The sequence below is a fragment of the Heloderma suspectum genome, chromosome 4, assembly GCF_057233095.1.
Source record: "Heloderma suspectum isolate Gila_16-S chromosome 4, 16-S_ref, whole genome shotgun sequence".
NCBI classification, from domain to species: Eukaryota; Metazoa; Chordata; class Lepidosauria; order Squamata; family Helodermatidae; genus Heloderma; species Heloderma suspectum.
This window is the reverse complement of record NC_139461.1, coordinates 111,253,425-111,265,917: the sequence shown is the minus strand read 5'-3', so window position 1 is coordinate 111,265,917 and position 12,493 is coordinate 111,253,425. Positions and strand designations below refer to the sequence as shown.

The 12,493-nt window shown below is 42.6% G+C and overlaps 1 protein-coding gene across 1 annotated transcript in view; it reads left to right on the top strand.

Moving 5' to 3' along the window:
* Window positions 1-12,493, top strand: part of BMP6 (bone morphogenetic protein 6) — a 138,397-nt gene that overhangs the window by 92,670 nt on the left and 33,234 nt on the right. Inside the window, exon 2 of the mRNA XM_084850361.1 lies at window positions 12,084-12,276. Coding sequence (XP_084706487.1) covers window positions 12,084-12,276 — 193 coding nt within the window. The remainder of the gene's footprint in view (window positions 1-12,083; window positions 12,277-12,493) is intronic.

Here is a 12,493-nt window from a genome sequence, read left to right as displayed (position 1 = left end):
GTGTAAGCTATGCTTACCCCAGACATGCTTGGCCAAAGTTTTGCTAACAGAGAAGAACATGCCTGTAATCAGTGGCTGCTTCAGTTAATAAATCTGACAAATTATTATTTATTGCTCAAGTTACTACAATTTCAAAGTACTAACCTAGCATTCAGAACAAGGGTCTGGCTTTTAATAACACTAGCTCAGTAGATGTTATTTTTTTACAGTAATGTTATGAAGGCAGTAGAAGCTGGGCTCTGTCTTCAGTGGGGGATCTCTTGGGCTATTTGTTGGGCCTCTGTCCAGGTGGCAGGTTGGGGGTGCCATTGTCAGACTGACCAGTCAAAAGAATGTACTGTAAATTTCTATGAATAAAGCCGTGGCCTGTTTAACCTAGTTGGGTTTCTGCTTTCATTCTTCCTCTTTCTGCTTTGGCATAGTCCCCACTGTGGGTGCAGTGGATCTTGTGTTTTAATTTCATTGCCATGGTTTCATCTGACTTTGACAAGCATATCGCCATAAAAAATCAAAGTGCAGTGGTGGAATTACTAAAACAAATCCTATGACTTATACAGGCTTGAGTTCAGATTTTAGATGAGTGGAAAGCCACTCATGTAATGGCGCTTTCCCACCTCCTTTTCTCTGCTGCAGCTCCCTGCCTCTCAGGAGAGGCTTTGAGGGGATGAAGTAGGTAGAAGGGGGGAGGAAAGCTCCTTTGTCTGGATACAAGCGATATTTTCCATGCACGTTTTTGTATTTGTATAACGTCAAGCATAACCAGTGCACTAACTCTGTTTTTTATTCTACGTCCTGTTCTTTTATTTTACAAGAAGCACCACCAGGAATGTGAAATGAACCTGGGAGATAAGTATTCAAACTTCAGTTTAGCCAGGCAAGCACTCTCTCAACTGCCCCAGTTCCACATGTGCAATGTAGAAATAAACACCGCCCTTGTGGTGCCGTAATAATAAGTCTGAGTATAATAAAGACATGAAAGTACTTTTGCATGTTACATAATAATGCTAATATGCTACACCTGATTGAAATCTTTTGAAATCGTTTGTGTAGACTCAAAGGTGGTCGATTTTAAATAAGAGAAGCATTATCAAGCAAGAGATCGCACACAGAATTGGCCCCAAGGATCTTCCTGCTGGCACAGGATCACACAGGGTGGAACTGCATCACCACCAAAATCAGGCTTCACCCTGAGCACTAGCAGAATAGCAGCAATTTATGCTGATGCAGCAGCAAAAGCTCATTGCCCCCCAAACAATGGCCTGGTGCCAGCACGTAGTATTTTAGGGCAAGTGTTTGGGTTCCAGCAGGACCCACCACCATGGATAACCAGGTCTCCGAGAAGTGTGCTGAGCCTGTGTGCTGTATTTGCCAGTCCCTGCTCTATTTTAATTTGCTCACAGTGACATGTGCATGACACACCACTGCTGGATCAACATGGTAGTGTTGCTGCTGCCACCCGGCTGTATGCCTGGCATGGATGGTCTGACAGTAAGTAGCACTGACCTGGAAGTGGCAAGGTGCCTGTACCATTTAAATTTTGCCATGTCCACAATGCATGCATCTGCGGCACTGCATTGTAGAAAATGTAACCAAAACCGGCAAGTCCAGTGACATGGACCCAGCATCCCAAACTCAGTACTGCTGCCCGGCTGCCACCCGCCACCAGGGTTGGCATCAGAGGTAGGCATGGACAATCACCTACCAAGGGCCCACACCTAAGCAGGGGCCCACTGACAAGAATCCCCTGGACTTGTTCATTCTCTTCACCATTGCAACCTGCTTGTTCACTGCCTCTCGCTCTGGCCCAGACAGGGTGGTGATGAGGAAGAGTGGAGAAGTGGTAGATGCTGCTGCCTACTTGCTCATTGGCTCTTTGCCTCTCAAGCAATCAAGTGCTAGCAATGATGAAAGGATGCAGAACAATAGCAGCTGGTGAAAATGGTGGTGAGAAGATAGACTCACTGAGGGAGCGGGCCCAGTGAGGGTACCTTGCCCAAGGCTCCTCAAAAGCTCTGCCTGCCCCCACCTGATAAGCCTGTTGCCACCAGGTAAAGGGGGCCTGCCACCCCTGCCAGAGGAGTGGGTGCCAAGAGGGCAGTTTGTCCAAGGTCTCCTGAAACCTGGCACCAGCCCTGCCTGCAACGCAGGGTGGTAGTGCTATCATAGACAGAACTAATTGTGTGGGAACCCAGGTCACTACTGCAGAGCTGCAATGTGTACAATTTCAAGTAAAAGGTAGGAGAGGGAGGTCATAATCTCCCCACAACCCCCTCTCCCCTATCCTTTTCTCCGAACAGTTTTCTTTCTGGCATCCACGTCTCCGTTTCAAGTTACTGTGCTGATCATTCATTCAATATGTGGAGATCCTCACAGCAAAGTCAGCTCTGCTATCAGGTACCAACAAAGTGAAGTGACCCTTATCAGGCTAATGGGATATCATTAAAGTGCATCGAAGAGTCAGTATTTTAGATTGATATGTTTACCTTCCAAGCATTTGCATTTTTTAATTCAGGCTCCAGAATGTCTTGGTCCATTTCCGGCAGCAGATTAACTTTAATAATTGGTACCTGAGTTTGTTTTAATCTTCCCTCCTCATCCTTTTTGTGACATGCAAGCCTGCAAGCATGGACTGTCTTGTTTTATTGGTTGCATGTAAATCACTCTGTGAACCATTTCTGCTGAAGAGCAGAGTAAAAATGTTTTAAATAAATGAATAGGCCAGCAGCTTTAGGATCTGGATGTAACGAAGCTTTGCAATTTCCCCAATTAACTTGCATCATCTAACAAAGTATTGCTGAGTTCTTTTTCAACCCGGTATGCTACTGTGGGAATTTTTTTTTAGGAGTTTGGGGGTTTTCTGTTTATTTAAATACATGCCCTGTACAGTAACACATACATGTCCTAATTCCCTCTCTACCATTCCTAAAGAAGGATTTAATTGGTGTTGCTATGAATTCATCTGCAGCCAACTGGGGGTGAGACTTGCAGAATGGTGGCGGTAATCACATTATGTTACATGTTCTCATTTTGTTGAACACTATACCTTGGCACTGCAAACAGGATTGGTTTTATTAATTTTTAAATACAACTGAAATATATGGCTATGACCTAGTTTTCACTGAATTGATGATGTTTGGGCTGTAGTTCAGGTGGGGGTCATATGACTGGAGGTTCTTTCAACAAACAACAAATGCCACACATATGGAAAACTTAGGTTGCTTCTAATGGTCGGCTCCTAGCAATACCCAATCATTGATCTTTGACTGTAATCTAGCAAAATTGGAATCGACTTTCCATGCTTCAGGCGGTATAGTGCTTTTTGGGGGGGCATATATGCCAGGGCCACTATGTTCCATCCACACTACTGGGTGTAACATAGCTGCATGGGAGGGGAAGGGAAGGGTACAATTCAGTTGAGCAGACATTTTTGTTGGATTGATCTTTTAAAAAACCAGTTAAGCACATATTTAAGACTTTCAGGTCTTTAAAAAAATGTTTTATACTGCAACCCTATCCATATTTACTCAGAATTATGTTCCACTGAGTTCAATGGAGCTTACTCTCAGGTAAGCATGAACAGGATTGCAGCATTAAAATGTCTGATATTGTTTTATGGATAATCTGTGATTGGGAAATATTTAGATACGGTGCTGAAATGATGGTGACAGAAAGGCTGTAGTGTGTGTGTGTGTGTGTGTGTGTGTTATCAGTTAGCTCTATAAACTCTCTTTCATTTACACACCATTGTGCAAATATTTTTAAAATGTAACCAAAAACGCATTTTGGCATGAATTAAAAGGTTGATTTTGCAAATATCATTAAAATGGCAACAACCAGAAAGGTAAAAGAAAAGCTGTGCCAAAGTGGCAATAGGATCATCTGCCAATCATTGCAGAAGTCAAAACCACACCTCTTAAAAAAAGCAAAAGAGGTGATGCACACCTGCAGAGATTGCACTATTCACTAAACATTATTATTATTACTATTATTATTATATAGATAAATACTCTTTATCATGGTCACTTGGACATGTTCAGGTTAAAATACAAAGACAAATACACAAGTATCAGGGTGACACAGGCTACAATTTCTTCTATTTAGCTAATACAGTCAATTGGCTGAGCTCTTGTTCACATGGCGATTAGAAATAAATTAAACACCTGTTCAGTGATATGTGGGACTTTATTCAAAAGACAATTGATTACCAATCTTTAATCTGGATGCCCTGGGAAGTTAGTCAGGAGAGGATAAATTATACGACATCTCAAATCAGAATAAAAATTACAATATAAGAGTACATGTGTCAGAGTTTCAGGGACTCCTGCTTTACATAGACACAATCTACTTTGAAGTGGGATTTTCAAAAATCTGCCCTGGAGTACTACTGTTGAAGAACATTACGGCTTGCAAGTATAAATGTTCTGCAAGCTTGTGTATTCCTAAGAGATGTCAGATAAGAAGGTGAGGTACCATAACTGGTCAGAATCCCATGGGTCATGGGAGAACAAAGTTCTGTTAGCCAGAGAATACAGATCCTATCTTTCAATATCATATAATCTATGGATTAGATGTTTAGAGGCTTGTTGTTGCCCAAGCTTTAGAAGGGATTCAAACGAAACACCAGTTGAGCTAAGTTTACGTAAAATTATATGGGACCATTTATTAGAATTTGAGTCTCTTAGCATAAGATATACAAAGCTAGATGTTTGTTTGTTTATTTATTTATTAAATTTATTAATCGCCCATCTGGCTGGTCACCCACCCACTCTGGATGATGTACAATAATAAAAACAGTTTAAAACAATAAAATTCTCCTTCAACACATATTTCTAAAAATACCCTAACCCACCCCAAATGCCTGCCTGAACAACCACGTTTTTAATGCATGGCGGAAGCTCATTAAAGAGGGGGCATGGCGGAGTTCCCTAGGGAGGGAGTTCCACAGAGTGGTGGCCACCACAGAGAAGGCCCTCTCCCTCATCCCTGCCAGCCTAGCTGTCCTGGCTGATGGGACAGAGAGAAGGCCATCCAAGGCTGATCTTGTTAAGCGGCCTGTCTGGTGTTGCTGAAGGTGCTCCTTGAGATAGGCTGGGCCAGAACCATATCGGGTTTTAAAGGTCAAAACCAACAGCTTGAATTTGGCCCGGAAAACAACTGGTAACCAGTGCAACTCCTTCAGCACCGGAGTGATATGATCACACCGGTGGCTGCCTTTAATCAGGCGAGCCACCGCGTCCTGTACCAGCTGCAGCTTCTGAACTGTCTTCAAGGGTAACCCCACATACAGAGCATTACAGTAGTCTAAACGAGAGGAGACCAGGGCATGTACTACCTATGGGAGGAGATGGTCAGGAAGGTAGGGGCGCAGCCGCCGTATCAGATGGAGTTGATACAGCGCTGTCCGGCTCACAGCTGACACCTGAGCCTCCATGGACAGCTGGGAGTCTAAAATGACTCCCAGGCTGCGGACCTTGTCTTTCAAGGGTAGCCATACCCCATTCAACACCTGGTCAACATCCCCCAGCCTTGTCTTGTCTCCCACCAAAAGTACCTCGGTCTTGTCAGGGTTCAGCTTCAGCTTATTCCTCCCCATCCAGCCATTCACCGTCTCCAGACATTTGGACAGGGATTCTACGGCCAACCTTGGTGAAGATTTGAATGAGAGGTAGAGCTGCGTGACATCCACATATTGATGACACCGAACCCTAAACCTCCCCAGCGGCTTCACATAGATGTTAAATAGCATCAGGGAGAGGATGGAACCCTGTGGCACCCCACAAGTGAGCGGCCACGGGTCTGAAACCTCCTCTCCCAGTGCTACCCCCTGGTACCTGCTGGCGAGGAAGGACCAGAACCACCGCAATATGGTGTCTCCAGTGCCCAACCCCTCCAGGCGGTCCAGGAGGATACTGTGGTCAACGGTATCAAAAGCTGTTGAGCGGTCGAGGAGAACAAGGAAGGAGCATTTGCCCCTATCCAGAGCCCTCCTCATATCATCCACCTTCTTCCAAATGTGCCTTCAACTGCATCGCCACCACCCACTCAATCACCTTGCCCCAGAATGGCAGATTCGAGACTGGGCGAAAGTTGTTCAGAACTTGGGGATCCAAGGAGGGCTTCTTTAAGAGTGGTCTTATCACTGCCTCCTTGAGGGCTGATGGCATCACTCCCTCCTCAAGGGAGGCGTTCACCACTGCCCTGATCCCCTCACCCAATCTCTCTCTGAAGTCCATAACGAGCCAAGATGGGCAAGGATCAAGTAAGCAGGTGGTCGGCCTTACAGATGAAAACACCTTGTCCACTTCATCAGAAGGAAGAAACTGGAACCGATCCCACAAAACCGGTTTGCCACAGACCGCCTCTTGCTCACTAACTGTATCCATAGCTCATGGAATAACACTCCTAATCCAATCAATTTTATCTGCAAAGTGCCTTGCCAAGGCCGCACAGGAGGCCTTAGAATGCTCCAGAGGTTCCGGAGCCACTGGACCGACCAGGCTCTGGACCACCTGGGACAGCCTCCTAGGACAGCACTCTACGGACGCGATAGAGGCAGCATAATCCTTTTTTGCTGCCTTCACCGCCACGTGATAGGCTGAAGATACAGCTCTAGCCTGTGTCCGATCGTCTTTGGAACGAGACTTCAAAGAGACTTCAAAGAGCGAGACTTAATCAATCATGTTGATTAAGAAAAATGCAGATGTAACCAGAATTTTAGTGCCTGGGCCTACACTCTGGTTTCAATAAATCCTACCCCTGTTTCCAAACACATGGCTGCATATCCTACACAGTTAGGTACCCCCAAATTATGATGCAAGAAAAATGCCTGAGTTTTTTCCAGAGCAGGATTTGTCATCTCAGTCCATACAGGGATTGTGTCATACAGTGGCATGATTATAATCCACATTACTGATGATACATCACATTATCAATTTGTTCTCTTGTGTTCTCCCTTTGCTTCTTTAATCCTTTTTTCAAATCCAAGAAGTACACATTTCCTGTAGTCTGAAAAAATATGGAAGCAGCATGGAGAAAAACACAGGAGAACAATGACTTGATGTTGACATCATGTAATTGCCCCATAAATGAACAGATGTTTTGCTCCCTGAGGCACAGCTTCAAATGTTGCCCCACTCCACAAATCAAGATGCATAGTACCCAAGGCCAGCCAAGTTATTTTGGCACCTGAGGCAGAAACTCAGACCAGTACCTCTCTCCTTCAGTGACAGTAAAAAAATACAACAATAATAAATTTATTTATTAATTAAATTTATTAATCGCCCATCTAGCTGGTCACCCAGCCACTCTGGGCGATGTACAACATATAATAAAACAGTTTAAAACAATAAAATTCTACAATAAAAACATTTTCTAAAATACCCTAACCCACCCCAAATGCCTGCCTGAACAACCACGTTTTTAATGCACGGCGGAAACTCATTAAAGAGGGGGCATGACGGAATTCCTTAGGGAGGGAGTTCCACAGAGTGGGGGCCACCACAGAAAAGGCCCTCTCCCTCGTCCCCACAGTCTAGCTGTCCTGGCTGATGGGACAGAGAGAAGGCCATCCAAGGCTGATCTTGTTAAGTGGCCTGTCTGGTGTTGCTGGAGGCGCTCCTTAAGATTGAACAACTAACAATTTACTGCCTTTTTATGAACCCCAAACCAGCTGCCTAACATAGCCCACTCTGTCTAACATCAGGGAAGCTTGCCAGATTTCAGGGAGGAAAGTTCTGGATTAGTATCTTCCCTACGTGCTAGTTTTCAATGTGAAGATAATTTTTCTTTTATGAAGAAAGAATGAGCTCCCACCTGTCTGACCTGCAGTCTGAAGTGGTACAGCCCAGACATAGGTTTACCACCTCAGTGATAGGCCTATAATGCAATGCATTCACATTTGTCAAAACAGTGTACAGGTATTTATGATTTAATACAATTATTTTAAATATGCTTTCTGTCTGGGGAAATTCCAAAACACAGCAACAAAACTATTTGTCCTATTTGTTGGAACTGATATAAACTTGTCCAACTTTCGGTAAGAGCTAACTCCATTGGCAGTGCTTGCTGGTGAAGTCTCAGATCCTATTGTCTAGCAGCACATTGATAATTTTTGGGGGAAGGGTTAGTCAGTCATTATAACAACTTACCCTTGTGATAGCATACACTTCTCAAATTGACCCCAAACTTAGTTTTAAATTTAGTTATAAACTAAGCAGACTGGGGGTGCTTCCTGACAGAGAGTTCCTAGCGTTAGCAATCAGACAGTATTGAGCAGCTATACCATCTTTTCTTTCTTACTGGATTTTCTGTGGTAAGAGAAATGCTGGAAAAAACAGTGGGAAAAAATTAGAAGTTGGTGATTTCCAGACCCCTTATAAAATGCTGTGAATAAAGCCGGGCAATGGTGCAATAAAAGCCTCATCTTGAAGCAGCCTGGGTATAGCAAAAAAAGAAGACGCATGCTTTCCCCCACTGCTCTGTGGGCCATTGTAGACATAAACAGATACAAGACTGCACAGATTCACATGCGCCCTGCAGCCTTTCCTCCTGCAAGCAAATTCTCCCTTCCCACCTTAGCCAAGTTTACCACCACCTATGTTAATAACCATCAAGACTAACAGGGATTGGTAACCAGATTGGTCTGGTGTAGGAAGATTGAAGTCCATCATATTATATAGATGTTGTCTTTCTAAGGTTGCCCCTATTTCTTTTTCCTTTTCTTTCTTTTTCTTAACAGGGCTCCTGTGACACTGTGTGATAGGATAAACACAAGTACCATTTTTAATAGGATGGAGATACAATGCTTGGCAAAGCTACACCTGCCAGTCAAATTCCTTCCTGCCATTGTCTTGCCAGGAAAAAAAGGCAACTCTAATGGTTACTACAGAGAAATATATCTTTGGTTAAAAGAAAACAAGCAAGCAAGAAAGAAAGATGCAAAATACACATTTTACAGAGTGATTTCACTTTACAAATCATTTTCCTTGCGGAAATTGTATTTAGCATGCATTTACTTTGGAGGTGAAAATGCATTTACAATCTAAAAGACAACAACAAATATATATTTAACAATTTCACCATGTGCAACACTTAAAAAGTTGTAGTTTACATTACACTAATGTGACCAGGAGATCTAATCCACAAGATTGATGATCAGTAGAGAAGCAGGAGGTAATAGTTATTCCAGATTAGCAAATTTGGTATTAACGGTTATGACCTTGCACATGTGATGTAAACTCTGGCCATCTGCTCAGGGGCTCATTTAAAAAAAAAAAATCCCAGCTCAACTTCCAAATTCTCTTTCTATGCATAGGGTTTTTAAATTAATATCCCCTAATGGTTTAGAACATAGTTGGAATGCCTCTGGCCATCTCATAAGGAGATTAGATGCTACAGTCCAGTTCCAGATAGTCTTACTCTAAAATATGTAGCTTCCATTTTTTTGATGAAAACTCCCTCTTCTCTATAATTTCATACAGGAGGGCACAAAAGCCAAGGAAATAATATGCTGGGAATGTAAAGCAAAAGTTAGGGACAAAGATTGTTTCAGAGATGGAAAAAGAGAACAAAATATTATTAAACAGGATCCAAAGAATCAAAATAGTCGGCTTAATTCTGACATAGTAATACAGCTGGGTAGATCAGCTTAATAACTCAAGAGATAGAGGAAAAAAACAACCCCTGCCAAATCCCACTACCGTTCACAGACACATTTATTTGTTTTCACATTTTTATTCAAAACCCAGATCAGTAAAAATAAATGCATCTGCACAGGATATGGACGTAAACAACCACATTTATTTAATTATTTATCTATTTATTTAAAGCATTTATACTCCACACCTCAGCCAAAAAGTCTGCTGGAGTGGCTTACATATAATCAATAAAAACACAAGACGTACAGGCTTACAATCTAAAAAGATACTATACCAAAGAAGAAAGGGATAGGGAGGGAAGAGGGGTTGGTGGAATGGTCCTTCTCCCCATCTCTTCTCCCTCTGCTGCAGCCTGCTGCATTGGCTGCTGATGGTGACAGTTCAAAATTATGCATAACTAATTAGAGAATGCCCCAGGGAATGGGGCCTGCCGTGAACTGCAGTTATGTTGCTGAAGAAACTGCTTGGATGGGAGATTGCCTAGGAACCATATGTAGGCAGCTCTGAACAAAGAACAGAGTAAAATAAAGGGCACATAAGACTTTTAAAGTAAAAATAAATAATTCATAGGAAGGACCCGCTGGATCCTTCATCCTATTTTCAGCAGTGGCCAGCCATAGGTCCCCAGGAAGCGAAGTTCACAGGCAGGGCATGAAGGCAACTGCCTTCCCCCATTCAAATGGCATCTCAACACAAACAATAATTTCCCTTACAGTGTTTAATCTTGGAACATTTTATCATGAAAGATGCAGAGATTTGTGTGCATGCATCTTGAGAAAAGAGCCGAGGCAGGGAAAGAAGGCATTCCCACTGATCAAACCCTAACCCTACTCCAGCTGGCTGCCTATTCACTACCAGGTCAGGTTTAAGGTTCTAGTACTGCTGTACAAAGCCCTAAGAAATTTGGGATCAGGATACCTGAGAGAGCGCCTTCTCCTTTAACAACCTGCCTGGTCACTGAGGTCATCGGAAGGCTTGCTCCTGGTAGTTCCACATGGACCTATGGCCTGATTGGAGTCCACCAGGAGAAGAGCCTTCGTTGTGGTGGCCCCCTTACTTTGGAACTCCCTGCCCCTGGAGGTCAGCCAGGCACCAACACTGTTGCTTCCAGCACCTCCTGAAAACAGCACTGTTCCAGGAAGCATTCCTTAACTGACTAGCGATGGTTTTATTGGCATTCTGTTTTTAAAAAGCATAATTTGAAAATGGTGTTTTAATCTTTTTATCCTTTTACTATTTTGGCTTTTATGTTCACCACTCCGAAATCTGTTTTAGATATGGAGCAGTATACAAATATTTTAAATAAATAAATTAAATAAATAGAAATATAGTACATCTCACCGTAGTGTGGAAGACTGTGACCAGGTGACCTGTGCGACTTGCTCAATCTGCTATTAAGGTGCTGTTTTTCTGACATCCCTACCCAGAAGTATGACTTCACTTGCTTGGTTTAAGTGATTGTAATATTGATACCGATGTCAACGCAGAGTAATACTTCCAGTGAAAGTAATGGCAAAAGTTTCATCGAATTGAGGAGAGTCATGCTGTGTTTGCACATATCGCTAAACCATGGTTTAATGCTATGTGAATGAGCCTCAATGAGCCCTAGCAAACATCAGGCTCATTTGCTCCCCCTCCCCTCTCATTTTCTAGTGTAGCTGGGAAGAGGACTTTGGCAGAGTTTAGTTTCACTTTCTATGCTTGAACAAGGGATCATGGTTTAAAGTAAACTCTGGTTAGTTTAATAAACCAGCTTCTGAACCCATAGTTTGAAGTTGCCTTGTTTAGACAGAGTTTGTTTTAAACCAGGATCCTTATTTTGAACATAACACTAAGGCAGGATTCAATAAAAGTGAATCTAAACCCTGCTGAAGTACTCTTCCTGGCTGCACAACAGGAGGAGAGGTGAGGGGGAGCACACAAGTCCAACACTTTGCTTGGGCTCATTCAGGCTTGTCCATGCAGCACTAAACCAGGGTTTAGTGTTATGCACGAACCAGCTTACTAACTTGCTTCCTTTAGTTGGGTGATATGCCAGTGCCATAGATAATGCTATGTGAAATGGCAATGGTCTTGTATTCTAATGTATCTAATGTGGGCTCCATCTCTGAAAAATAAGCAGGTGTAGGCCTAGTCAGCATCTTATTGCAAACTGCCTGGGATTCCCATATACACTACATCCACGTTCTTTGGAGAAAAGCTAAGAAACAAATGTAACAATATATTGTTTCCATTTCTGTTGACATGAAACTATATAATCTGGCTGTTTTGTTTACTCAATACTTAAAATATTTGGAACTGAGCATTTTCTGAAGCATATTTTACAAAATGTTTGAAAATTAATGCAACCTATGTTTTTGAAAAATAGGGTGGGAAGTGGACAATGTGGAATACCGCAGTTAAATTGGACATTTCTTCTTTCTACAGTTGAATATGATAAGGAATTCACACCTTATCAGCGACACCACAAGGAGTTCAAGTTTAATTTGTCTCAGATTCCAGAGGGAGAGGCTGTTACTGCTGCTGAATTCCGAATCTACAAGGACTGTGTCTTTGGAGGCTTTAAAAACCAAACCTTTTTGATTAGCATCTATCAAGTATTGCAAGAACATCAGAACAGGTTTGTGCCTATCACTGCTAAAATTGTGAAACCCAGAAAGTGGGAGGCTGTGGGTGTTAAGGAGGAGCAGGTAATGTAGTAATCAAAGATAAATATTTATATATAATTGGGTGAAGGTCTGTGTGTATTTCCTGTCATTTTTGTAGAGTCATCTAAGTTTCCTATTGTTATATACATTTTTAGGCTAAGCTCCTATACACACATACTTGGGAGTAAG